Genomic DNA, 26778 nt, shown 5'->3' with positions numbered 1-26778 from the left:
CTATTGTACCTTGAATCCTTAATTCTAATTAACTGTTGACACTGTCTTCTAATATGCCCCCTTCTCCCACAATTAAAGCATAAGATGTATGGACTTGTACGTCTATATATGGGTTTAAATCGCTTTCCCTGTACCACTGATTGCCTTACTTTACTTTGATTTGGACCCATTCCTATTGCATTGCTTTCTACCTTATCTGTTAATTCTTTCTTCTCGTGCTCTCTGCTACCCATGTCATCTGATGTATGATATCTTATGTCTTCTTCCACATTCCCATTTCTACCTCGCGTAGACTTTATCCCATAATATTTCTTCCAATTCTCAATCTCCCTTACTGAACATATTTTCACCCCATGAATATTCCCAATAATTTAATCTATCTCACCCTGATCTACAACACAAGCTTCCACTGTCCCCTTAACATACGGTGTGTCTATACTAACTTTAGCAATCGGTAATTGTACAATGTTCCCATTAAACATAACACACTTCCTAGATTCGCCTGTATATTCATGGTCTTCCACTAAATTCTTATTCACTCCAATAATAGTGCTCCCAGTATCCCTGATGGTCTTGGCTGCCTTGTTCCCTACGAATGTCTGAAAAATCTCCAATGTTCCAGTATCAGATGACAATGATAAGCCTTGCTCTATTCTACCTTTCTCCCAGTCCTTTCTTTCCTGTCTGTTTCCTTGATATCTTCCGTTGTGGCTATCATTTTGTCTTTCATATGTACCACTTCTATACTGTCTATCCTGTGTCTCCCTTGTTCTGTGAGAGTTATTCTGTGTCTCACATGTTCTGTTAAAGGCAACTATTTCTTCTATATCACTGCCTTTAGATAATTTCTTCTCGGGATGAGCCACTTTATAAGCCCTTATCAGTCTTACTATTTCTTCTATGGATTTCGGTTTCCTCTCCAACAGAAATATTTTTAATTCCTTCTGATACTCGTACATCACTTTGTCCAGCATGAGAAATGTCTTAAGACTGTCAAAGGTTTTTTCTACCTCAGCGGTTTCTATCCAGTTATCGAAATGGCTGCTCATTTTGTCCAAGAAGGTCTGCGGGTCATCCTCTGGTTCTATCTCACAATTAACAAACTGTTGGCGATAGAAAGCTTCTGTTTTCCCGAAAGTTCGAAGTAGTTGTTCTTTCACAATGCTGTAGTTACTCTGGTTCATACATATTTTTGAAGGCACCTCCGCTGTAAATGATCTCGACAATAAGAATGTCCATTTGTCTTCAGGGTACTCCAGTTCTCTCATTTCTATTTCGAACTTCTTCAAAAAAATGTCTATGTCCATTTTGTCTTCGTTGAATATCAAACCTTTATATTTTGCTAGTTTGTTCCCTGTAGTTTCCCCTTTTCTTTTATCACTCTCTTTTTCTTGGGTTGTTTTTAACTTTTTCTCGGCCGTCTCTTTTTCGAACGCCAATCTCTCTCTTTCAATGGCAACTAATTCGTTTTTCTTCTCCCTTTCAATGGCTATCTTTTCTCTTTCTCTTTTGTCCTCCTTGTCTAATCTTTCCTTTTCTTTTTCTCTTTCTCTTTTGTCCTCCATGTCTAATCTCTCCTTTTCTTTTTCTCTTTCCATTGCTAATCTCTCCTTTTCTTTTTCTCTTTCCATTGCTAATCTCTCCCTCTCCATCAACCTTTCTTGTACGTACTTTCTTAGTTCTGCCCCTTCAAGCTCCAACAACCTTCCCTCTTCCTTCAACGCTGCTACCTCAGCCTTGTCCGCCATAGTCGATTACTAATAATATTGAATCGAATGTTCTCCTGTCTCTAGATCTAGACTTTACTATCTCTACTGTCTGCTGACAGGAGATCCCCTGTATATAGAGGGATACGTGGGTTTTACCTTTGCGTTGGGCGCCACTTGTTACGTTTTCATATTGGATGAGACTCTTTAGACATGTAAACGACAAATCACAGTTTATAAATACTTTAATCTTTATTAATACTCAAAACACTTTCTTGTTCATCTTCCTCCATTTCGGTTCCTCTTTCCTTTCAACACGCAATCGCACCATTTCACATTCACACTAAGATGCGCACGTAACACATACATGTGGTTATATTGAGACAAGTAATCAGAGGTGCTTTGTGGAAGTGCTTTAAACACTTCATTAGAACATCAGCTTGCTCTGGTATGACTAATGCACAAATCTTTGAGACCCAAAGACCCTTCAGTCGAATAAGATTTTAGTTCAAGCATGTTTGTGTTGTCATGAATGAGTTCAACCATTAAGAAGCCAAATTGTATGTTTCAAAATGTTTTTAAAAACTGGAAATTAACAGTGAGATTCAATTCAAGATAGAACTTTCCACAAGCATTTTCAGATCTTGCGATTTATAGGCAGATGATGTAAAGTTCAACTGTTTCTTTTCTATTCTATGTGCAAGCAAATATCTATAGCTTTCTTATTTAGAAAAATAAATCTCACTTTGTGTCATGTAAATATCTGTTAGTTCCTCTTCCTCTTCGAGCAGAAGATGGTCTGATGGTGTAGAGTTCATTCTGCTCAGGATCACTTATAACTGCTCTGAAAGAGAAAAATTTACATTTCACAGTGTGAAATTATATTTGATAAAAAGGTGTTTTTATATAAACTAAAAAAAAATAAATTTATCCTAAATGTCATTACAAATATTTTAAACAAATGTAGCTCCAAAATACTGGTCAGCAACTGTTTAAGCATTCATATTAGTTTTATATCTTAAAGGAAATATTCCTTTCAAGTTAATTTGAGCTATTTTTTAAATAATTGAATCTCATTTAATTTTATATTTTCCTGTTATGGTATTCTTGTTAATTTTTTTTTTACACAGTGATTTATATCACAAAAGCTATTGCTATTAGCACATTTTTACTAACAATTAAGAAATGTCATGTTTTGGTGATTTTTTCTTTTAGGTCAATTGTGTTTAAATCAATTTTTTTTTAGAGTTTTCCTTTGAATGTTAACTTTTTTTTCTTCCTAATTTGAATTAAACTGCAAGAAGAAAAAAATAATATTTATGTACTAACTTAAGTGAGGCAACTCAACGAGGAAAATCGATATTTATTGACAAGACATCACAGGTACACAAATAACATCTTAGGCACAATCTCTCCATATTGGCTCTCTACTTGGGCGGAAATCGTTCGTCTCCTAATATCAACATCCGACTTGTTTGGTCACAGATAGTGCGCACCTTCTTTCTGCACTATCTTGGATGGCGGTGCGCATGGCAAAGTCATAACATTGCCCCCGTCTTAGCACTTTTCGTCCCGAAAAGAAATACTGCAGCTGAGGTTTGACAGTTTAGGTGGAGGTCGATCAGTGGGAGCCACAGGCGGCAGGGAGCCTGTTGTCCACGAAGCCATCTGCACAGTTTTCCAAGGCCGTCGCTTCCTCTTCTTCCAGTTGGCCAGTCTACGCTTTGACCTCATGACGATAGTCTCTGATGCCAGCCACTTAACACAAATGGAGGTTGTGGCGATCACTGTAGTTTCCAGGGCTATTGTTTTAAGACGCCAAGTCAGCGGACCTTTTCCATGGACGTCTCGTGACACAGTTGTAGGCCCACAGGTAGCCATGTTTTCAAACACATAGTCTTTCTCAGCTTCATCTGTAATGTATGTCCATGGAGCACTCTTGTAATGTTCGATAAGCGAATGTTCATCCACCACTGCATCAGGTTCTGCTGGAATTGATTCACCATCATTCAAGTCACTCTCACTGATGTAGGCAGAAGTACAAATGTCTGTTAAGTTCAGATCTTTTTGCTGGGTTTCTTGGCATGGGCACTGTCCCCGCAGGACCCCGCATACACAGTTCATGTCAATCGCCTGGATGCAGTTGCCAAGCATCGAGTTCTCTCCAAAGCCGCTGCCAAAGTCAAATTCGTTGTTTCTGTCTCGGCCATTGTTGGGGCCCGTATTCGCAATTTCCCTCGACGACATCAAAGGCAAGGAATCAGAAACGGTCTTGAGGCTTTCATGGCTTGAGTTCTTATGAAAGGTACTGACAGGTAAACAGAGGTCTTTAAGGTCCACAGCAGAAAGCTTGGACGCAGACCCAACGTTGTCTTGATCTGTCCGGCTCACCGAGATACTAGTAACAGGTGCAACAGGAACAAACACTTCAGGCACATAACAGACTTCTCTTGTTTCTTTCCTTTCGATTTGAAACATACCGTTCAGATCGTCGAAGCAATCGTCGTCACGTTTCTCGCCTTGAAAGTCACCCCCGACAGACTTGCCCACAACACAGTCACAGACAGCGCTCCAATCCCCTACGCCTCCATCACCACTGTTTGTGCAGCCACAGTCCTGACCAGGCAACTGCTCCTTCCCTAACGAGTTTATTCCTCCTTTTGCTTGCGACACAATTTTATCACTTTGGTCTATTTGGCCTTCTACTTGTAATACACTTTTATCAACTTTGTTCAACATTATGTTCCTGCTTATGTTTCCCATCTTGTTCCCAATCATGTTCAGTTGTTCATCAAATGCATCCACAAAGTCCTGGATCTTGCCCATTACATCAACAATCCCAGGCTCAATTTCAAATTGATAGGTCTCCGGATCTTCCTCTTCATCGATCAGAGCTTGCCGCAGACGAGCCGTGAGCGTTTCCCTGCTACCGACAGGTTTTAAACCTCGGTCTCGAAGCTCTTGTCTTAGCTCTTTAATTAAGAGCTGATGTAATAGCTTCAGCGATGCCATAGAGATCTAATCCTACCTCCTCTCGTTGAGTTGCCTATAAATCCCACTTCTGAGACCAATTGTACTAACTTAAGTGAGGCAACTCAACGAGGAAAATCGATATTTATTGACAAGACATCACAGGTACACAAACAACATCTATCTTAGGCACAATCTCTCCATATTGGCTCTCTACTTGGGCGGAAATCGTTTGTCTCCTAATGTCAACATCCGACTTGTTTGGTCACAGATAGTGTGCACCTTCTTTCTGCACTATCTTGGATGGCGGTGCGCATGGCAAAGTCATAACAATATTTATAAATAGCCATGTCTAAAAGATCATAAATCAATCTTCTAAACATACCTAGACAACTGGTCAATCATGACTGTTTCAATCAGCTTTTGTTTTTTATTCTGTTCAAACAAATCTTCCTAGTTTAAAAAAACAACATTAAAAACATTTTTATTGACAAGCTTTTTTCTTAAAAATAAAGAGAAAAAGTCTTAAGTTTCAACAACAAATGAATGTTACTATTTTCCTGTCATTCTCAGTCTAAAGTTTACATATACTATTATTATTATATATATTCATCTTTAAGACAAAATAATCTCACTATATCTTTCTTTTTCATGAGCTGGACTCCAGTGTAGCGTTGTTTAAGCCAATTTTCATTCAAATGGAACTCATCATTTAAAGATTCCTCACCATCAACTTTAGACTTCTCTTCTCTTGCACTGCTTATTTTATCCACTCCATTTACGGCATCTTTCTGTACAAAAAGAAATAAAACTGGGTAGTGCTATTTTTTGCATTTTTAATTCATTTAGTCAATGGATTAAATATTTTTCAATTGTTCTACTTGTTTCAGATTTTCTTTGGAATTGAAGATAATTACATCCTAGCCCAATTTTTCAGATGTTCCTTCACAACAAATATTATTACATCCTAGCCCAAAACAGGATAGTGAAGGATGGTGGCAAGCAGGGTTTGAACCTGGGGCCATCAAGACGACAGTCCAGCGTGCGTAACACACGATCAGGCAGCCTATTCTCCTTTCAGTCCACTGATGTGACTATCTATATATATAATTCTCTTCTTCCCTCAACAGTTTGGATGAGAAGAAGTAAAGGAAAGATCAATCTCTTATTTCTGTGGATAGTCCACGAAAAAACAAGAGTAGTATTCACACTATGACTGGCTGCGCGCTTGACTGTCGTTTAAATTTATCAAATTTATCAAACCCTGCCCGCTCCCATCCCCCTTTGTCCTGTGGGAGGTTTGGACTAGGAACTAATCTAAGTTATCTACTATGTATATATAAATGTAAATAGCAGGGCCGGACTTAACCAATGTGGGGCCCTATGCGAAACGGATTTTGCGGGGCCAAGTTTGGGTAGGGAAGCAGATAATAAGTGAAATTTAAGAGTTTGTATTAGAAAATAAATTCGTCTATGCATTTTATTCATTCTTTACTACGTACAGAATTACTTTACGAGCCTTGCGTGTAGCAAAGTCATAGAGTATATCATAATAATTCTGTTTCCTACATAGATCACGCTCAATAGCAAAAGTTTACCAAACGTTTCAATCTATCTTTGAGAATTGTTGACTTCAAGTAATTCTTCCTTACTTTGACGCGCGAGAAACTTCTTCCACCAGATTACACAATTATGGCTGATGCATAATGCTGCGCGTAAGATTGGCATTTTCCATATTGAATGACACCCCAAAATGACAATTTTTGTGTATATATTTCCGTATATTATAAGGACTTTTTCGTATATTTTGTGATTTCGGGAGATTTCTAGGAGCTCCTGGTAAATCGACAGGAGGGCGCAGGAAATCTGTTTTAAGTTATAAGTTATAATAATTTATACACCTTGAATTAGCACGGGTCCTATGAAAGTGCGGGGCCCACTGCGGTAGCATAGGTTGCAGTGGCCTAAGGCCAGCCCTGCAAAATAGCGGCGTATGCTACGCTGCCGGTCGACAAGTAGTTAATATTATGTGTAGATGGTTTTAAGGAAGGGTCTAGAATGAACTTTGTTTACTGTAGAAACGTGGAAGTGATGGAGAATAAATAAAAGGAGTTAGTAGGAAATAGTAATTAGAAACAAAAGTTGTTAACAGTAATGTTTGTAATGTGGTGAATGTATTGGAATAAAAAATACAAAAGTAATTATAGAATAGTTTGTTTTTTTTTGTTAATATTATATTAAGTACTCTGAACAATTAGATTATATACTATACCCACTCTTGCAGGGGATGACAACAGTTAAAATTGAATATTTACATTGAGTCTTTGTTAAATTATGAACCTTAAACAGACAACCCCATGGATCATTGTGCAAACTCAAGTTTAATTTTTTAACTTAAAACTACCATAGGAGGATTGACATGTTCTCTGTAAGATAGTTTCATTTCCTCTGCATACTGCTGATACAGCTCTTTGTGTCTTGCTGAAGGGGGAGGAACATCACAAGGAACAGCCTCCTTGTCCCAAGCTGTAAGCTGTGTGAATAAGTAAACAGAAATTCTTTATTGAAAGGAAGAGTATTGAACTAAAACTATAGGCTTCAAAATAGATTATTTAAAGACAATAAAAGTATAGATGTAATAAAAAGAAGAAAAAAAAAAAGAGAGAAAATAAAAATAAATGACCAAAGCTAAGTTTCATAAAGAGATGTTGTTACTACTTTTGTATTCTTAATTTTGAATTAAATCAAAACGTTTATTTAAATGTAACGGTTTCAGCTACTCATTAAGTCTAAATGACATGAAATATATTTAATCTCTACCTGTTTAACAGCAGGTTTTCTAGCAGAGGAAGGCCTGACTCCTAAATTAAGGCTTGGAACACCTTCTGGTCTCACTGAAATTCTTTCTGATTTAGATATCTATGAAACAGAAATCTAATAAGCTAATATTACCTTATTTGTTTCAATTTATGTTTAAGTATTTTTCTGGAATTTATATTATTGCTAAAGATTTAATAAAAGCAACAAAACTTAACATTTGTTTTGATACTTTTTATATTTAATGATATCAATTTGAAATATAAATAAATAAATATATGTATATATATAAAAGAAAGAAAGAATATATATCTAATACCTGTACTTTAGATCCTGGTCTATAACTTCCAGTACTTCTTCCAGTTCCCCAACTAAAACAAAAATAAATTCTTATAAAACTAATTAATATATGTTGCTTAATGTCTATTATTTTATACCTGCTATTATTTCAACTCAAATTTTAAATGGTCTTTAATTTTAATAGTTTTATTTCAATTGTGTTGGTATTACAATAAATAAAAAAAAAAACAAGGTTGCTTTCCAGTGCCCAATAAAAGCTCATAACACAGCATGAGTTGGCTGAACTGATTGTGACGAACCGTTTTAGCTCACTCAAGATATCACTCAGGTCTAAGCATTTAATTAATTTATTTACTCGCTATTAATCATCAATCGCACTAATTTTACGATCAAGCGCTAAAAACACAGCCACCACCCCTTCAATCCAACCCCACCCGCTATGGCAGCGATGTCACATTTTACTATCCCCACCTTGACACGTGCCACGCTAGACTCTTGACAAAGTACGCTCCCCTTTTCCTATCTTGGCAAACATCCGTTGACCCCCCCCCTCTTGTGGGGAGCGGCTGGTCACTTTAAAGGGGCCATTCAACTCGACACCTCGGGCGGCGGTCTCCCCGTTCGTCTAGCGCAAAGTCATCATCAAGGTATAATCTCCTTTGATCCAGCCGAGCTCTGATACCCCCCCCCCCTCTTTTCTATCCTCTGACCACCTGGCGAACTCCCTGGACTTTCAACTCGCGCCTTCGTGCGGTGTCTATCTCCCGGAAACGCTGTCACGGTCAAGCGAGGATCTCTTTGTCAAAGACGCCAGATAGTCTAGACCACCTTTGCACTTCTCCCGCCACTCACCCCCCCCTTCTATCCACGTGTATATGGACAAACTTTATCGTCTGATCTCATTCACGCTGGAGAGCCCACAGGGAGCACATCTATCTCTTGCTTGAGCTCTAGACTATTTTCATTCCCTTATTTCACTTTGGATTGGTGGTATGTAATTTAGTAAAGTGCTTGAGAACCATTTTACTTAGTAATGTATATATATATTTGTGCATTTATTACTACATTATTTGTGTACATATTTGTGCATTCTTATCATGGATAATGTAAGTAGATTACTGTATACTTATATTTTTTTATCATGACTTTGTGGCTAAATGTTCAAGCCATCTGGACTAGAGTCTATTAACAATTCTTACCAGATGTATTTAGCTCTTTAACTATTATTAATTTAACTCGGCACGAGCTTTCAATATATTATCATTGATTAATTCCTTGGCAGGGAGTTATCAAAGCATTTCTGTAAACATGTCTTATTACTGAGTATGTATTTACTTATGCTCTATGTTTACTTATGTGAGAGCATGGGCGAGTATCAGACGTTGATCTCCCCTTCCATCTCATTTATCTAAGCGATGTATGTACTTGCTATTCACCGTGATGGGTGAACGTTACTTATATTACTTATCATGTATCACTTATTACTGTTTGATATTTCCCTTTATGGTAGTCCCCATCATTATTGTTATCTCCCTTGAGGGGACACTGTATTCATTTGTTAGTTCCCTTTGATGTTTATGAAACTAGCTTATAGTTTCTCTACATAAGTCTGAAGATGTCCTTCATGGAAAGGCATCTACCTCCCAGTGTTATCATTATGGCTAAACCGACGTATACATCATATCGTTGCAGCTTTTATCTATAGACAACATCCGCCTGAAATCTTAGCAACCTAAAGCTGATAACAGATTTGCTGGCACCAGATCTGTAGACATCAGTCCTACTTATCCTTCAAGAGTCCAAGTAACAACGCTAGCCACAGACTCGTCACTGGCTTAACTAATTGGTAGACGCAGCTTAGCTCTGCAACCATACAACGTTGGACTGCAACCGGAGCCTGGATTGACTACGCCAGTCCAACAGCAGACAGCATCAGTACCAGCCACACCTGTCTCACCAGTGCAGCACCGGACCAAAAGCTAAGCAACCAGCCTAATGACACTCAGACCACTTGGTTCTAATATCTGATGATGATAGTCTCCTACATATAAATACGCTAGACCCCATTCTAGCAACTGTACAGCATTTTACCTTTTAATTATCCTTTGTATAATAAACTGTACATATTTTTACATCTAAATATGGTATTTGTTGCCTGCATTATAACGCTGTGCTTGTAGTCTATATGTGCAAGTGAGGATTCTCAAACCATAAAATCCCCTAGACACCCAAAAACGGCCAAATCTTAATCCGACTTGTCAAACTGATAGACATTTAAGATCATTCGTAAAGTAATATTGAATCAATAACTGTAAATACAAGACATTCTACATGGTAATAAAGCATTTTACTCAGGGACCACTCTATCCCATTTAATACAGCTACAGTGCTGGTATAGTACAGTACATTAATGTATAATGACATCCAAATGTACACTAGATTTTTTCAAGACTTTTAAAAAGTAACAAAGTCACAAAGTGATTATCTTTACCTGACTGTGCTAGCTGAGTTGGGGGAGTCCATGCAGTAATCATTGAGTCTTAAATCAATATCAATGGCACCTGTCTTTATTTCATCATCTTTTAGGTACTTCAAGTTAAGTGAAGGCACAGTTCTGAAGTTTATGGAAAAAAAAGAGCTTTATTAATATTAAGCAAAATATTTTTAAGACAATACATATCATAAGTTAGAAAGACCTATTCTTAAAAATATAGTAATTCTTACTTCAAATCTTCACTTGATTTTTCTTTTACAATGGCCTGGGTGCGAGGTGTTCCTTGATGCATTTCTTGTCCCTAGTCAATAACAGCAACAAAAGTATAGGAAAATATTCAAATATTTTTTTCCCTCATAACTATAAGACAGCGGTTCTCTACCTTTTTAGCTCGGCGACCCCTAATATGATTCCCCACTAGGAAGCGACCCTTAACCATAAAATGTATTTCATTCATAGGCCTAGGTAGACCCTAAATGTGATTTTGCTAATGTTATAAAATCAAAATCATTTTTTTTAATGTATAAGTCTAACATCCATGATTTATTTACATAGCAAAAACTTTATGTAATTTTATTTAGTGTATAATAAATTTGTGCTTAAGTTTAAAAAAAAAAGTTTATCTTTAATGTATACCATCTATAGTACAAACATGCTGGTTACAACACTTAAGAAATCGTACGACAAAAAAAAGACAACTTTCCAATGAAAAAAAGATGAAAAAATGAAATTTGCGATGGTCTTAGATGACCCCTGGCAAATGGTCATTCAACCGTGACCTCCGTGACCCCAGGCCGTAAGGCTGGATTGTGACGTAGTAGGTCAGCGACCATTGTTTCTGATCGTAACCAGAGCCTGGCTGTGTGTTAGCGCTTAGGCGAAGTGTTGTAAACTGTAACACAGCCAACGTGTAGTTGTCCTGATGACTATACACAGACGTATTATTAAACTAGACTAATCACTGGATCTAGACTTTATGTATTTACTTAATATACACACTAAGTGATTGTGTTAGCATTAGCGCTTAGGCGAAGTGTTGTAAAATGTAACACAACCAACATGTAGTTGTTGTCCTCATAACTATAAACAGACGTATTATTAAAGTAGACAAATTACTAGGTCTAGGTCTAGACTTAGATGCTCATAACTATAAACAGACGTATTATTAAAGTAGACAAATTATTAGGTCTAGACTTAGATGCTCATAACTATAAACAGACGTATTATTAAAGTAGACAAATTACTAGATCTAGACTTAGATTCTCATAACTATAAACAGACGTATTATTAAAGTAGACAAATTACTAGGTCTAGACTTAGATGCTCATAACTATAAACAGACGTATTATTAAAGTAGACAAATTACTAGATCTAGACTTAGATTCTCATAACTATAAACAGACGTATTATTAAAGTAGACTAATTACTAGGTCTAGACTTTATGTATTTACTTAATATACACACTAAGTGATTGAAGACTGCTTTGTGTGTGTTGTAAACTGAACTGTAGCACACCTGGCTGAATGTTTGCATTAGTGCTTAGGCTAAGTGATATAGTCTGTAACTCATTAACGTGTAGTCATGTATGTTATGACTTTTCTATAAACAGTATTACACCTACATATGTTATTAGAATATAAAATTGATCAGTTGCTTTACAACTTAATGTACACACTAATGATAACAAGCATCACAACAGAAATAACACAACATGAAAACAAATGTGTGGTGTTATATAGCAATTTTATTTGCAGACAAAGGATACCACTTTAATGAGTTAAGTTTTTATTGCAATTGCTTAATGAACATATGGAAAAAAAAAATTTCAATAATTTACAATAAACATTTTAAAAATACAATGATTACATATAATGTTAATGTGATTTAAATATATGGATGGCTGCCTGTTCAAGCGGTTTGCTCATATAATGTTAATGTTATTTAAATTATATATTATATATATATGGATGGCTGCCTGGTGGAGCGGCTTGCGCTCCGGACTGTCGCTTAGATTTATTGATGGTCCCAAGTTCAAACCCTGGCCGCTCCCATCCCCAGTCATGCAGTCATTAAATTTCTTTAGAACCACATGAACACAATAACCAGCAACATATCTTATCTTATAGATTACACAAGTTACTTCAAAAAACAAGATAATGGGTCTAATATAACATCTAACAGTTAGACTTACAGAGAACCTTTATGATGTTTTGATGAATCATTAAAATTAGGAAAGATAAAAGAAATATTTTTATCTTTTTGATTTATCCCACTGTATCTTAAACCTTTAAATATATGTAGTGTACATGGTCAATAACTTATATAAGCAGGAATCTGCAGGATGTGGGTAATTTAGATAGTCCATAAAAAGTGACATGGTCTTCTTATTTAGTCCTGTTTGGTTTAAGTCAATTTAATATATTTATTTCATTGTCATTTTTTGTATTTGTGTACTTAGTGTTTTCTTTAATAGCATTTAAAAACTGTTAGTATTGTTGGTAAAATTTTTTGTAGAATATTGTTCTATGTGTTCTAACAAATTAGTAATTTCATAAATGTAGGATACAGTTTTAAGAAGTAGCTTATCACCTTTACCAAATACTTCTGTTTGTTTAAAAAAAACAACATCAAAGAGATGTACCAAGAACAATAGAATATATATATACTACCTTAACTGGACCAGAACCTTCACAATGTACATAAATCATACACTCCTCTTGACAAAGAACATCCAAAACGAAGACACATTTATATTTCTTACACTATCTTGAAATTCACTGAAATCACTGATATGTTTTTTTTACTATTATATCCTTATATGTTTGACATGTTTCGGATGTTCCTTCAGAGTTGACGACAGGGGATGGGAGCGGGCAGGGTTTGAACCAGAGACATCGATAAATCCAAACGACAGTCCAGCGCGCAAACCACAAGACCAGGCAGCCATCCTGCGACTTCCTGAGACTTAACACTTTTTTTAATGCACTCTCTACTCTTTCATGTGTAGTAGCTAGTCCACAATACTTCATCGTCTTCAAAATGTTAAAGGCAGATCTGAAAGTTAAATAAAGTTTACTATTAATATTTTTTAGATGAAATGCAAACTGTAAATAAATACTGTATATAATATAATAATATCAAACATTTACTAGAATATCTATTGATAGAATCGTTATTAAATTAATAGATTTACATAGTTCTAGCCTAAAGTAGTATTTACTTCCTAGCAATAGCCTCTTTTTATAGTCTTGTTGATCATCAAAAGCATACAAAATTTAAATTATTTATAATACTAATATTATATGCTAGATGCTAGTAATAATTATTACTTACTTTAGAGTATTCCTTTATAGTACATAATCCTTCAATACTGTCCATGATACTTCGTCTTGAAAATGTTAATGGCAGATCTGAAAGTTTACAATTAATTTTTTTGAAATGAAATGCAAACTGTATAAAATATAAAATAAAATGTATATATTAGGCCTATATATAACATCTAACATTTACTAGAATAATTTGGTATATACCGAGGTATAAAATATGACAGATCTAATAGTAACTGTCTAACAGTCTAAATAGAATGAGTCTATGTAACTATAGAATACTAGTAATAGACTACAATAGATTATAGATCTGTATTTCTACTGGTTATATATATATAATGTATATAATATATATATCTATATAAAATATATATATAATATGTATCTCTATCTATTATAAATCTATAAGTTACTACCTGTCTATTTGTACTTCTATATAATATACGGACTATACTATGCTATTGGTATATAAACTAGATCTAGACTCTATAATTATTGACAGAATCGTTATTAAATGAATAGATTTACAATTATATCTACATCGTCCTAGCCTAGATCAAGTATTCAATGCCTAGGCTAAGCCTAGATTTCTAGATCTACCCACTTTGACTTTATATAATGATTATCATGTTAATCATCAAAAGCATAAAAGTCAATTAATTATGTATAATGTTAATATGCTGGATCTAGAAATATTTACTTACTTTAGAGTACTCCTTTAATGGTACGTAGATCTAATCCTTCTACTAAGCCAAAGGTATTACCGCTGGCCATTTTTTCTTTCTAAGCCACCATTACACCATTCATCATCTTTTGGTAATCGGAAAGCATATCTGCTAGTAGTGCTAGATCTAGATCCTTTACAAAACGAGACATTTGTTCACCATTGTAGATCTAGAGTTTTAATCCATGATGAATATTTTGAAAAGTCTAAATCATATTTAGATGAAGATTCTATTTGTTTCAAAAGAAATCTTTCTGTCTATGTAAACTACACAGCAACACAGTGGACTGAGTGGTTACGTACACACGCATCAATCCGTGACGCATAACCTTGGCCTCTGACCAGTGATGACGTAGGCCGCGACCTGGTCAGAGCTAAGGCTTTCTATGTCGAAGGCGCCGATTCAACCCCCAAATAGGTCGCGACCCACAGGGAGAGAACCCCTGCTATAAAGTATAAAAAAAAAACATCAAAAAATCGAAGCAGCATCTCTAAGAACTAAACTCAAACAAAAATAAATTTCATAGAAAAAACAAGAAATAGAAAAAATAATACTTTTTAAAAACAAAGCTAATCTAAGGGAAAGAACTGCCTATTACTGCATCTATTTATCTAAAAATTACAGGGTTTAGCTCTCTTTCTGCTATAGAAAACAAAATAATTACTTAGTACTAAAGAGTTTACTAATTGGTTAATTTTTGGGATGATTCGTGTAATGTCATCGACTATGAATAATTATGCAAAGTTTCCACTTTATTCAAGAATGGGAAGTGGGAGAAAAAACATAGTTGGTATAAGCTTTGTAAAAATGATTTTAAGCAGCATCTCTTAGAACTTTCAAAACATGAAGATTTCAAGTTCAAACTGACCAACATCCACAGGGATTTTACAGAAACAAAAATGTTTTACAAAAACAGATTTTACTTACAGTTTAAAAATAGATTTTACTTACAGTTTAAAAATAGATTTTACTTACAGTTTAAAAATAGATTTTACTTACAGTTTAAAAATAGATTTTACTTACTGTTATGGGATTAACTTGCTTTCCATTCTGATTTCTCACTGACACACATCTTTGATTATTGCGGCTTGTAGCCATGCCAGTCACATTAAGTTCCTTTCTACCAGAAACTAAGGAAACCAAAATAAGAAATATTTGTTAGTATTTTTAATGCTAGTGACACTTGAAATTCTTTTTCCTGGGCAACTGGCCCTTTCAACTTCCTTCTCTGGCCATCTGAGAAAAAAGTCTTTTTTTTTTAGCATTATTACTGTGTATAACTGTGGATCCCCAAGAGACATCTGAAAGCCTGATATGTGTCAATGATGGCAAAGCCAAAAATACAATGCTGGTTCAAACAAACTTTAAGAACAAACCTACATGGCCCAATACTTGGTTGAGGAAAACAAGGAAGACAAAAGAGAACACAAATGGAGTGGACCAGCTTTGCAGTTAAGTTTGACTAATGATCTAGAGATTATAATGCCACAGAAGATCTGATAGATCTAGAGTTGTTTTACAGCCCATAATTTTCTGAAATGTTTCATATATATTATTAGGCCTAAAATGTCTGATTGTAGGTCTGTTCTTAGCCAAGCTTGTTTTTTTTTTCTTTTGGTCCTCCTTTTTTTGTTTTTGTGCATGTGATGATAAGTTAAATTTGGTTACCCTATCTAGTCTAGAATTTAGATCTAGATCTGCATTATACTAATAATTTATTAATAAAAGGCAGCCCCCTATCAATAATTAATAGATTAGAGAACAGAAGTGTTAAATAATATACCTATTGCATAAAAGATGCAAAAGAAAGGCTATTGAGCAGTGTTACTATTATTAATTATAATCGATACAGGTATAATAAATTATAAATAAAAATTAAATAATAAAAAATAAATAAGTACAATAAATTTCTAAGCACACTAATAATAGTAGAAGTAGTCTGAAGTAGTGTGAAATAGCCTGGCTTTAAATTAACTTATCTTATAAAATACAGAGTAGGTTACTTCAAAAAAGATGATGATTAGGTCCTACGCATCTATATATTGTATATATATATGTATGTTAATCAATAACTTAAATTCTGCCAAGTCCTGGTTGGCTCATGCTCCAATAGCACTATGGAAGAAGGAGCATTTGTACAAATTTGTCCTAGCCTATGGAACAAGGAATGTGGCTTTTGCCAATTGTCATCTGCTTTTATCTTTGTGTCTTTTTTAGTATTTTATTAGGTGTTTCTATGTATAATTGCTACTTTACTACTTAAGTTTTCTATCCTGAAAGCTTTCTAAATTTAGTGATTTTACTAAATGTGTACAGTGAAGTATTAAGTAATGTCTGTATTTTATAAGATTATAGATACGATAATAGATATTATATCAATGATAATAAGTCAAATTCAAATGTGAATTAGATTCTAGAGAATATATTCATAATTTTCATATTTGTTTGTTACGTTTTTAAAATTAAGGATTAAATTTAAATACTTTAAAATACTAGACCAGGTCTAGGACTAGTAGTAGAGTAGTAGCCTAGTAGGAGTTGAACTACTAAAAAAGTACTAGATCTATGTATCATACTCATAATCATTTATTTCATTGTATGAACTAGTACTCGTAGTAGATCTATATAGTATATAATAATAAAGTATAACTTTACTATAACTTATAACTATTACTATAACTATAACTATACTTAGTGACACTTAGTCTTAGTTTAGTTAATAAGTTAAAGTTTAGTATAAGTTAGTATAACTCAGCTTGACGGTTACTTGCTATCTAGATCTAGAAATCAAAGGAAAAAAGTATAGTCAGATCTAACGTAGAATAACTAAGTATCATGTATCTTTTTCCTCTAGATCTATCTCACAATATTAAATTTGTATCCATACAATAATAAATCTTTTAATTCTTTATGTTCAACAAAATCTAGATTTGTAGTTTTGTTTGTTTATATAGTGATCGTTAGCATTCCTTAATCACTTCCGCTTCATATCGCTTTTTATTTCCTTAATTAAAAATATTAGTTGTCTCTAAAGCTAGTATCAATTTGTTTAAAAATTGAATTTAAAAAAGACAAAGATCTAATTCTAAAAGTAAAATTCTCTAAGTAGTAGATCTAGAATATGTGATGAATTGTGATGACATAAAAAGAAATTGAAGAAAACATTTTAAACGCATTTTTTTTAACCCCGGGAATTTTTTGCATGGCGGCCATTACAATTTGATTTCCGGTGCGTCTCAAAAACGTGAATTTCTAGATTTAGATTACATTAAAAGATTTTGTGCATCCAAATTAGCGTAAGAAAGAATAAAAATGGCATATAAAGGTGCAGGGCAAAAGGTTCAGAAAGTGATGGTTCAGCCTATCGTATCCTTTTTGAATGTACAATTATTGTGATTTTTATACTTACAGATTTTTTGTTAAGCTTAACCGGTAACCTATTTTCGATACAACTAATTTTTTATAATTTTACCTTTTTAACTTTAGTTTAGAATAGATCTAGAGTAGTTTATTTAATCCGGACATTACATAAATTCGAACACTCGCTGTTTTTTTGTGATCATTACGTCTTTATTTTGATATTTAATATGAAACCAGCGCGCTGTATAATGTGCTTCCATTTTCCAATGATTTTTAACGGCAACGGCGGTATTCTAAACCTATGCGCTATTCGGAGTATTCCCTTCCATTTACTAGAGTTAGAGTAGTTTATGCTATTCGGACACCTATAGGCCCAAATTTGAAAGTTTGACTTTGACAGTGTATTATTTGACAATGGTTCGACATAGAAAAGAAAGTGAAGCATAAAAATCTTAAGTTAAAGGAGAATAAGGATGACTACTTATATTTGTAGTAATTTGTACCCCTAACCTATATTTGTTATTATATTTAAGGTCAAAGAGGCAGCGTGTTTTCATTTAATTCGGACAAATTTGACCCACATTATTTGATTCCGGACACCATTATTTATTTCGGACAGTCTCTATATTTAGGCCTCAATAAACTCAGATTTTAATTCTTTACTAACATTAACTAAATTTTAAGATCCCAGGCATAACCCCTCACATTAAATCATTAAGATGTTTTGAAATTATGCATAAATACGAACACAAAAAGTAACAATATGAACACACTCATTCTACCTAAATTAGGTCACTGGGATAGTGACTTCTATACCGACTTTTAGACTTATTTTATGTTTGCATGATTAGATGTGTGTTGAATGTTTGTGTTTTGTTTATTAATTTAATAAATTTCTTATACAGATGTCAATGATCTTTTGTAGTATAGTACATGTTAGGATAGCCATTCTTGCCTAACTGAATCCTCTATATTCTCTCTATATAAATCTAGATCTATCTAGTAGGTCTAGATCTGAGCATTTAACTTCATTCAATGTACCAAGCTCACTCCAAACATTTACCCATTTATTGTCTATTAAAAAAACAACAACAAATGAACAAATATAATATAAGATCATTTTTTATTGATGTTCAAAACTGGCTGTCCGAAATAAATTTTGGTAAGAAAATCGTAATTTAATTCAGACACCCTATTCATTTTTTATTTGCATGAATCAGACAACTTGGCTTATAAATCAAATAAATAAGCTCCAAAAACAGAATAAATCTTGCCGGGCTCATTAGTATAGACTTAGCCAATCAAAAAATATAATCTTAACCCTAGGAAGAGGTAAAGTCATCCGGGTAACATAGGAAAAAACAACAACCTAACTACCAAATTTGAAATTCGTTTTTCTTACATAAAAATACAGCTAAATGGAATGAAATTGGGTCAGAATCATTGGAAAATGGACAAGCACATTATACAGCGCGCTAGTTTTGTAATAAATATTAAAATAATTATTTAATGACCACAAAAACAGCGAATGTCCGAATTCATGTAATGTCCGAAATAAATAAACTACTATAGATCTAGCTATCTTTTTAAAGTTTTTATGTAAGAGAAAAGTCAAAAGAATTTCAAATTTGTAAGTCAGGTTGTTGTTTTTTTCCTATGTTACCAGGATGACTAGGGTTAAGACTATATAATATTTTTTGATTGGCTAAGTCAGTAGACTAGATGCTAATGAGCCCGGCAATATTTATTGTTTTTGCCATTTTTGGAGCTGATTTATTTGATTCATAAGCCAAGCCAAGTTGTTTGATAAAAAAAAAGAAATTAATAAGGTGTTTGAATTAAATTATGATTTTCTTACCAAAATTTATTTCAAACAGCCAATTTTGGACATCTTTGTTAATGATCTTATCGACTTATATAATATATTTTTTTTTAATAAATGGGCAAATATTTGGAGTGAGGTTGGTACATTGAATGAAGTTAAATGCCTAGATCTAGATTTATATGAGAGAATATAGAGGATTCAACACACATTTAATCATGCAAACATAAGTCTAAAAGTCTTTCAAAGTCAAACTTTGAAATTTTGGCCTATAGGAGTCCTTATAGCATAAACTACTCTAGATCTACTTATCAAATATTTTCAAATAACACATTGATAAGACAAAGACAAATAGAATCTGTAGAATCTAGGTTAGTTTATTGTAACTTAGTTTTAGTATTTTAGAAATCTATCTAGATCTACATGCTTCGGACTAGTTCAGACATTACTTCTGAGATGAAGGGAAGGAATTTACTTTCACTGTCATTCAGGATTACAGGAGAAGGCCTTGGGCAGGGTTCGTACCTAAGACCACTGACACTGGTATTAACTTTATTTTCAAGCAGGCACATAGATCTATGAAAAAACTTTGTTGTAGTCTTGTGAACTGTGTGTAACCACAGGACCAGGCAGCCATACATTATGATTAGGTCATTAGAATTAGATTAGAAAGATTTCATTGACACTTAATAAATTTAACATCCACCATTATATTGATAATATTGTCACAAATCTATTTAATTAAACCAAATAATTTGTTTTAAAAGTATTGTAATAAATCTAATTATCTTAATGGAGGCATCTCAATGTATACTGGTCTTTATTAATATTAGTCTGTTGGACCGTTGGGGCACCACGTAAGAGCTGTTGACCATCTTTCTCCATTCCTGTCTTTTGCCTTATATAGATTTGATAGAACCTCTTTTAATGGCAGGCCCATCCATTCTTTTATGTTGTCTTCCCATTGCTTTTTCTGTCTGCCTCTGTTTCTTTTTCCTTGTGCTGTTCCTTGTAGTAAGGTCTTTGCAAGCCCTGAAAACCTTGTAATATGGCCAAAGAGTTTGTGTTTATTTACAATAATTAGCAGGTCAATGTAGGGTCCAAAAGCTGTAGTAACCCCGTCTCTAATCTCTTTGTTTGTGATGCAGCCTTTAAATGTGAAACCTAGGATCCTTTTACTTTTGTAGCATTTCACTCTCAGTTCCATTGCTAGGATCATCCTCTCTAACTCTGCAGTCAGCGTCCAGCATTATAAGAATTAAGAATATGACCTTAACTAGGTAGGGCATCAATCTGATTATTAACATTACATCACAAATGGTGACAAATAAATAGGTCTGCAGCATCTAGCTTCTCCATAGGCTCCATATTTGGGCGGAACTCTGTTTGCTTCTTCTCTGATGATTTATGTCAACATAAATGATTTATCTTTCCACTGTTCATGTATTGAATTTAGTTTCACAGCGCGCTGTTACACACAATAAATCTGTTTAGAAGCAGATTTATAACAGTTTATATATAAAGAGAGAGACTTTCTCATATATATTTAGTGTAGAATGGGTGTTTTCTCAGGCTTTATATATATATAATCACCACATTTTAAGGAAGTTTTCTGTCATGGCAATTTGCTCCAACACTGACGTAAAAGAACATTTGGGTCTAAAACTGTAACTGGAATATCCATGAGACAATGTGGGGTTGGCCAATGGTCCATTCTCCGCTATCCACAGAGCATTCCAAATGAAACTATTTTGCAGTCGAAAGCTTAAGGTGGACTGTGCCCTGTGTATGCCCTGTGGAATCTTCACATCCTGAATCCAGGTCCCTTTACGCTGTCACATTCATCAGTTCTTCATGATGGGTTTATATCCATCAGTAGAGTGTAGTGAGACTTAGACCTCCGTCTGGAGTAGTGCAGTCCAAAACTCCGGCAAAAAGCACCTGGAGGGGGGGGGGGGGAAGGTCCACTATTATTTGCTTAGTGAAATGCAAGTGGAAAGGCAATGGGGTTATTTATTACTCTTGGTCATTTTCAAGCCCCGATACCCACACGGGGGAGTATCGCCACAAAGTGGAGGTTTGGAGTCAAAGATTTTTCCTTCTAGATGGGTTGCATTATTCGACTGACATGCCCCAACAACATGAAGCTAAACTGGTATATAGACTCTCTCTCTCTCTAATATCTATAGTACGGAAAGTCTTCATCCGATCAAGGAGGCATCGCGACTGAGTGGCAAAGCTCTTGGCTTCTGAACCGAGGTCCCAGGTTCAAAATCTGGTGAAGGCTGTGATTTTTAATTACAGGATGTTTGGGCGCCTCTGATCCACCCAGCTCTAATGGGTACCTGGCATTAGTTGGGGACAGTAAAGGCAGTTGGTCGATGTGCTGGCCACATGACACCCTCATTAACCATGGGCCACAGAAACAGATGATATCATCTGCCCTATAGATTTTTTTTACTACCCTATCAAATAGTAATTTGTAGTGTATTTCATGTTTATGTTACTATTCATTCAAATTGAAAGTTACATATATTTTTCTTAACTTTTTCAAGAACTTGATTTTTAGGTATCTGCAGAACGTAAGTAACTTTGCTATTTTTTTACCTGCTTCAGTTGGTTAGTGACTTATTAGTAATTAGCATAGTACTATTTTTGTTATTGAATTTTGTTTTGCCATAGTAAAAATTAAAGTGAATTATTTGTAATATATATATATATATATATATTTTTTTTTTTTTTTATAACAATATTTATCCTGTAAAAAGGGAGATAAGATTGTAGTATGATTGAAGATATACTTATTTAGCTGTGAACATTTAAATAACTTATAATTATTCTGTATTAACCAGTTATCTTAGGAAAAGTTTGAAGAATATACATTTGTTATTATCAATTTTAATTTTTATAATTGTTTGTTTATACTTTTTGAATGTGAAATCTTTAAAAAGTTAATAAATAGTTAATATTTGCTTTAAAGATAAAGATGTAGGTGGTAAAATACTAGTTTGAAATATTTGGAAGTACTGGTATTCAGAAAGAATCATGAGAGAATTTATGATCAGTGCATATATTTTTCTTGCAATAAAAAGTACTCTAAGTAAACAAGTGTTTTCAAACAAAAAAAGAACAACTCATAGCTCTTATTCTTCCAACAAAAAAATGATGAGGTTAAAAATACAAAACTATGAGAAGTTGCATGAATGTTCCTTCAGAAAAAGAAAAGTATTATTTTTATTTTAAGATAGTATACCACTGTAACATTGTATGGCACCTATTTCTAAGAATGAAACAAATTAGTTTTAAATTTAAGTGTTACTGGTTACATTCAGGTCAAGTAATTCAGCGTGTGCCACAATTGAAACTTTCTAGTGTTTTGGGGACATGTTAGTAGAATTTAGTTCAAACATTTTGCTTACTATCATATGTTTAAAAATAACAGACTAAACAAGGTTATGCTACAATATTTAGCATATTGGCATAAAATTTAGGGGAAATTTAGATATGGATATATATTTATTTAGCAGAAAGTAAGGGAATCATTTTCCATCCAAGTATGTAGGGTGTATTGTACATGAGCTTTGAGGGTGAAAAAGAAATTTGCATATTCTGTTTATATCTGCTTTAAATTGCTTTATTTCTAGAGATCACGCATCCAAGTATGGCTTTACGAACAGGTCAATCTGCGCATTGAAGGTTGCATAGTGGTATGTAATCTTTTGAATTAGTTGTATAGCAGGATCATAAGTTTTGATTTACATAACACATCTATCAAATCAGGTTCATGTATTTATGCTTAATAAACTTTTGTTTTTAAAACTCTGTGCATTCCTCCAGTCATTGTTAAAATGATGTTCCTGTGACTTTTTGTTACCTTTATTATGTTTAAATTATTTTCATTGATTTATTAAAGAGGCACTGTTACTAAAGAAAACTTATGTTTTAAGACTGATAAAAAAATATATTGTGCATATAAATTAGAATTAGCATGAAACTTTAGATATATCCATTAAAACTGGGTTAACTCACTGATGTCTTTACATTCTTTTTAATATTTGTTTTTTATGCAAGTTATTAAAACTAGAAGTATTCTTATTAATCCAGAATTTTATGGTATTCTATGATTAAATTAATACTAAAATGTTTTTTTTTTTGTTTTGTCATAAAAATATATAATTATTATTATATTCTTTTATTCTAACTACTTTAGAAAACGTTTGCTTTTTTTTTCTCTAGGGCTTTGATGAATACATGAATCTTGTTTTAGATGATGCTGAAGAGGTTCACCTCAAAACACAACACAGAAAACGTTTAGGTTGGTATTACAGGGTTCTCTATAATATTCTTTAAAAAAATTTATTTCCTGTTTATTAAATGCAAAAACTTTTGCTGATTATAGTGAAGGACAAAAATGATAACAGCACTATTGATTAAGGATAGCAATTTCTGAAATCTTACAATATATCAAGGCAAGTTTTTTTTTTTGTCTGTATGCTGAGCTGTTTAAGTTCGAGCCTGTCCCTTGAAAAATTTTGAATGAAGTGTCAGTAGCAAAAGTGTAGTTCTTTTATTTCCTAGAGAGTTCATTATATGGATGCTTTGGGAAAAAAAAGCTCTTAAACTAGGCAAATTTTAATATTAATAATTGTGCAATCAGTGTGAATGCCCTAATTATTATTGCTGAAGACATTTAGGAATATTTTTAAATCAGTATTTTTTAATTATTATTTGATTTTACTTCAGGTGCACGCTCGGCAGATTACATTGTGACATAATCATCATTTGATTTATATTATTCCTTTCCTATTGTGTTATTGTGTTTCAGGGAATGAAAGTGTTTCTAGTTTTGTGGACTATTTTATTAGTGTGCATGTTAAAAACCAGTGCTTCAGTGGATAGCATGAATAATATGATCATCAATGAATCTATGTACACACCCGCCATCTTGGAAACAAATGGCCGATACATAACAAACCGCCATGAGCCCATCGACACAAAGACAAAGAGAAACAAACGAGGCCGTAGAGGCGGAGTTCGTGTCAAAAGCAGGAAAAGGGGACAAAGGGTCTATCTGCCTCCTATTGTCTTAACTAAATAACAAAATGGACAAACTTAATTGTTGCTGCAGACATTTCTACCAATTCTGTGAAAGCTAACAAATCTGTCTCACTGATACATGGCTAAATGAAATTATTCCTGACGCATCAGTAGACTTGGATGCATTTCTTTTGTACAGATCGGACAGAACAACAGATATTGGCAAAACAAGAGGAGGAGGACCATTTATGTCAATAAACAGTACTGCTGTCTCAACAATATTTGAATCAAAACTAAATTGTGTACAACCGATATTGAACTACTATGTATCAATCTCAGGCTATACTACCTGCTGAGAGAGTTTAAACAATTTTATGTCATACTTGTGTTTATACCACCCACTGCCAACACAGAGAATACAACAAAAGATAAATTAGACATTGTACGCATCATTGAGACAGAAAGTTCTGATGCTGTTTGACTAGTTATGGGAGATTTCAATAATCTTTCGTTAGCTCAACACTTGTCAACATATACTCAATATGTTAATCGCCCCACAAGGCACGATAAAACCTTGGACATGTATTATAGCAACATAAAAATGGCCTCCACATCTTGATCGTTATTTCCCCTCGGAGAGTCGGACCACACAATGATCCATCTTAAATCCATTTACAAACCGGTTTTAAAAACAACAAAACACGAAGTACAGTCCATCCAGTCATGGTCTGACGACGCTGTTTTACAGCTACAAAGTTGTCTGGAGCAAACAGATTGTAAACAACTGCCCAGGCATTGATGAACTTACCACAACTGTTAATTCGTACATCCAGTTCTGTGAAAACATGATTGTACCAAAGAAGAAAATTAAAATATTCAGTAATAATAGAACCTGGATGACCAACATTAAAAATTAACATTCTGTCATCTTCGAGAAGTATATAGAAGTCTATTTATAAAGCGCTGGTTATGAATGTGTGTGTGTTTTTTGTGTGTGAATGTTGTTTGTATGTGCATCTATATTGTTATTGTACGTTAGTTACGCTGAAGTTGTCAATTGTAGTCAAACTGAATTTCCATTTGATTGGATCAATAAAGTTATCTTATCTTAATGTGTCAAAGGAGTAAACCTATTAAAAACTGACAACCTTGTCTACCTTGGAACCATCATATATAAAGAGGGAGAAGCAAAGGCAGATCACAAAATCAACCAGGCTAGACATGCTTTCAATACTCTACATCTTATCTGGTAGTCAAAAACACTTGTCTTAGAAAATATAATCCACATCTTCAACACAAATGTATAAAGCAGTTCTTTATATTGTGCAGAGACTTGGAGAGTAACAACTTTCTGCTCATGAGTGCTTATCTATTCAACCTCTTTATTGCAAAGATTTAATAGTTTAAATTATTGCATGAAAATAATGTATTTTACTTAGAAAATATTAAGTCAAGCATTTCAAGAGAAAAAATATAATGTATTTCATTCTGTTATTGAGATTTACATTGTGTTTGATGATGCTGAAGTGTCACCTAAAAATACAACACTTGTGAGAAAGCTTTAAAAGCTGAGAAGCTTGCTCAATTCTATTCCTTTTGAATGTAAACTTTTTATTTTTATTGTCACACATTCATATCATCTAGATGTAGCTTAAAAAATATATAACTAACCTATTTTAGAAGTCTTTATCTCAATATTAATTACATTTTGAGTTGTTAGATCAGAAGCGTGAAACTCCAACTTTTCAATTTTCTAACTTATTATAATTGTTTTCTCTCACAGGTCGTATAATGTTAAAAGGTGACAACATCACATTGATACAGCAAGTCCAGTGACATTTTTGAAACAGATTTTGTTTTAATGTAAATTTGATTGTTGTTATATTGTTTGTTTTTTTCATTGACAAATTGATAGAAAATAAAAAAACTGTTTGTTTTAGTTTTGCAAGAAAGCTAATTTTATGTAGAAAAAAAATTCTACTTTTTGAAAAACGAAATGGTTCTTTTTCATTTTTTATATCAAGTTTCAAACATTTGGCAACTTCTAGAACAGACTTATTTGAAATCATTAAAACAAATTTTGTTCTTTGCAATTTAAAATATATTTCCTTTTTTTTTATTTTATTAATTTTCATCTATGTTACTCATTTTAATGTTCCACTGCAGGCATCCATTTAATGTACATAAATCTGTAGTCAACATTAAATCATTTTTAATACAA

The 26778-nt window shown here is 33.6% G+C and overlaps 2 protein-coding genes and 1 long non-coding RNA gene across 7 annotated transcripts in view; 1 reads left to right on the top strand and 2 right to left on the bottom strand.

Moving 5' to 3' along the window:
* The window catches only part of LOC106050823 (calcyphosin-2-like), a 25434-nt gene extending 7668 nt beyond the window's left edge, over positions 1-17766 (bottom strand). The window contains exons 1-10 of one of the 5 annotated variants that reach the window (XM_056034215.1): positions 17748-17766; positions 15362-15468; positions 10518-10588; positions 10285-10407; positions 7813-7864; positions 7497-7595; positions 7081-7209; positions 5312-5467; positions 5062-5129; positions 2452-2550 (exon numbers count right to left, since the gene is read on the bottom strand). In XM_056034215.1, the coding sequence (XP_055890190.1) occupies positions 2452-2550; positions 5062-5129; positions 5312-5467; positions 7081-7209; positions 7497-7595; positions 7813-7864; positions 10285-10407; positions 10518-10588; positions 15362-15436 (872 nt within the window). In that variant the 5' untranslated portion in view covers positions 15437-15468; positions 17748-17766. Of the gene's footprint in view, positions 1-2451; positions 2551-5061; positions 5130-5311; positions 5468-7080; positions 7210-7496; positions 7596-7812; positions 7865-10284; positions 10408-10517; positions 10589-15361; positions 15469-17105; positions 17131-17203; positions 17329-17524; positions 17644-17747 lie in introns of those variants that run through there. The other 4 variants (XM_056034214.1, XM_013205871.2, XM_013205872.2 and 1 more) reach the window with 4 other exon arrangements.
* Positions 12012-14736, bottom strand: LOC129927021 (uncharacterized). The gene is made up of 3 exons (XR_008778736.1): positions 14318-14736; positions 13621-13697; positions 12012-13341 (listed from the first exon to the last, which is right to left on the bottom strand). It is a non-coding gene; the product is annotated as an uncharacterized LOC129927021 (long non-coding RNA).
* LOC129927020 (small nuclear ribonucleoprotein E) lies at positions 17531-26778 on the top strand. The gene is made up of 5 exons (XM_056034218.1): positions 17531-17704; positions 22076-22102; positions 23165-23227; positions 23757-23835; positions 26341-26778. The coding sequence occupies exons 1-5, from the start codon at positions 17651-17653 to the stop codon at positions 26391-26393; spliced, it is 276 nt and encodes a 91-aa protein (XP_055890193.1). The 5' UTR covers positions 17531-17650; the 3' UTR covers positions 26394-26778.

The sequence above is a fragment of the Biomphalaria glabrata genome, chromosome 6 (assembly GCF_947242115.1).
Source record: "Biomphalaria glabrata chromosome 6, xgBioGlab47.1, whole genome shotgun sequence".
In the NCBI taxonomy this organism is placed as follows: domain Eukaryota; kingdom Metazoa; phylum Mollusca; class Gastropoda; family Planorbidae; genus Biomphalaria; species Biomphalaria glabrata.
The sequence above is the reverse complement of the archived record's forward strand: the minus strand, read 5'-3'. Positions and strand labels throughout refer to the sequence as shown.

Coding starts and splice junctions, on each gene's coding strand:
- LOC129927020 (XM_056034218.1), top strand. CDS start 17,651: ATGGCATATAAAGGTGCAGGGCAAAAGGTTCAGAAAGTGATGGTTCAG. Junction 17,705..22,075: donor AAGTGATGGTTCAGCCTATC/GTATCCTTTTTG, acceptor AACTTTTTCAAG/AACTTGATTTTTAGGTATCT. Junction 22,103..23,164: donor TTTTTAGGTATCTGCAGAAC/GTAAGTAACTTT, acceptor CTTTATTTCTAG/AGATCACGCATCCAAGTATG.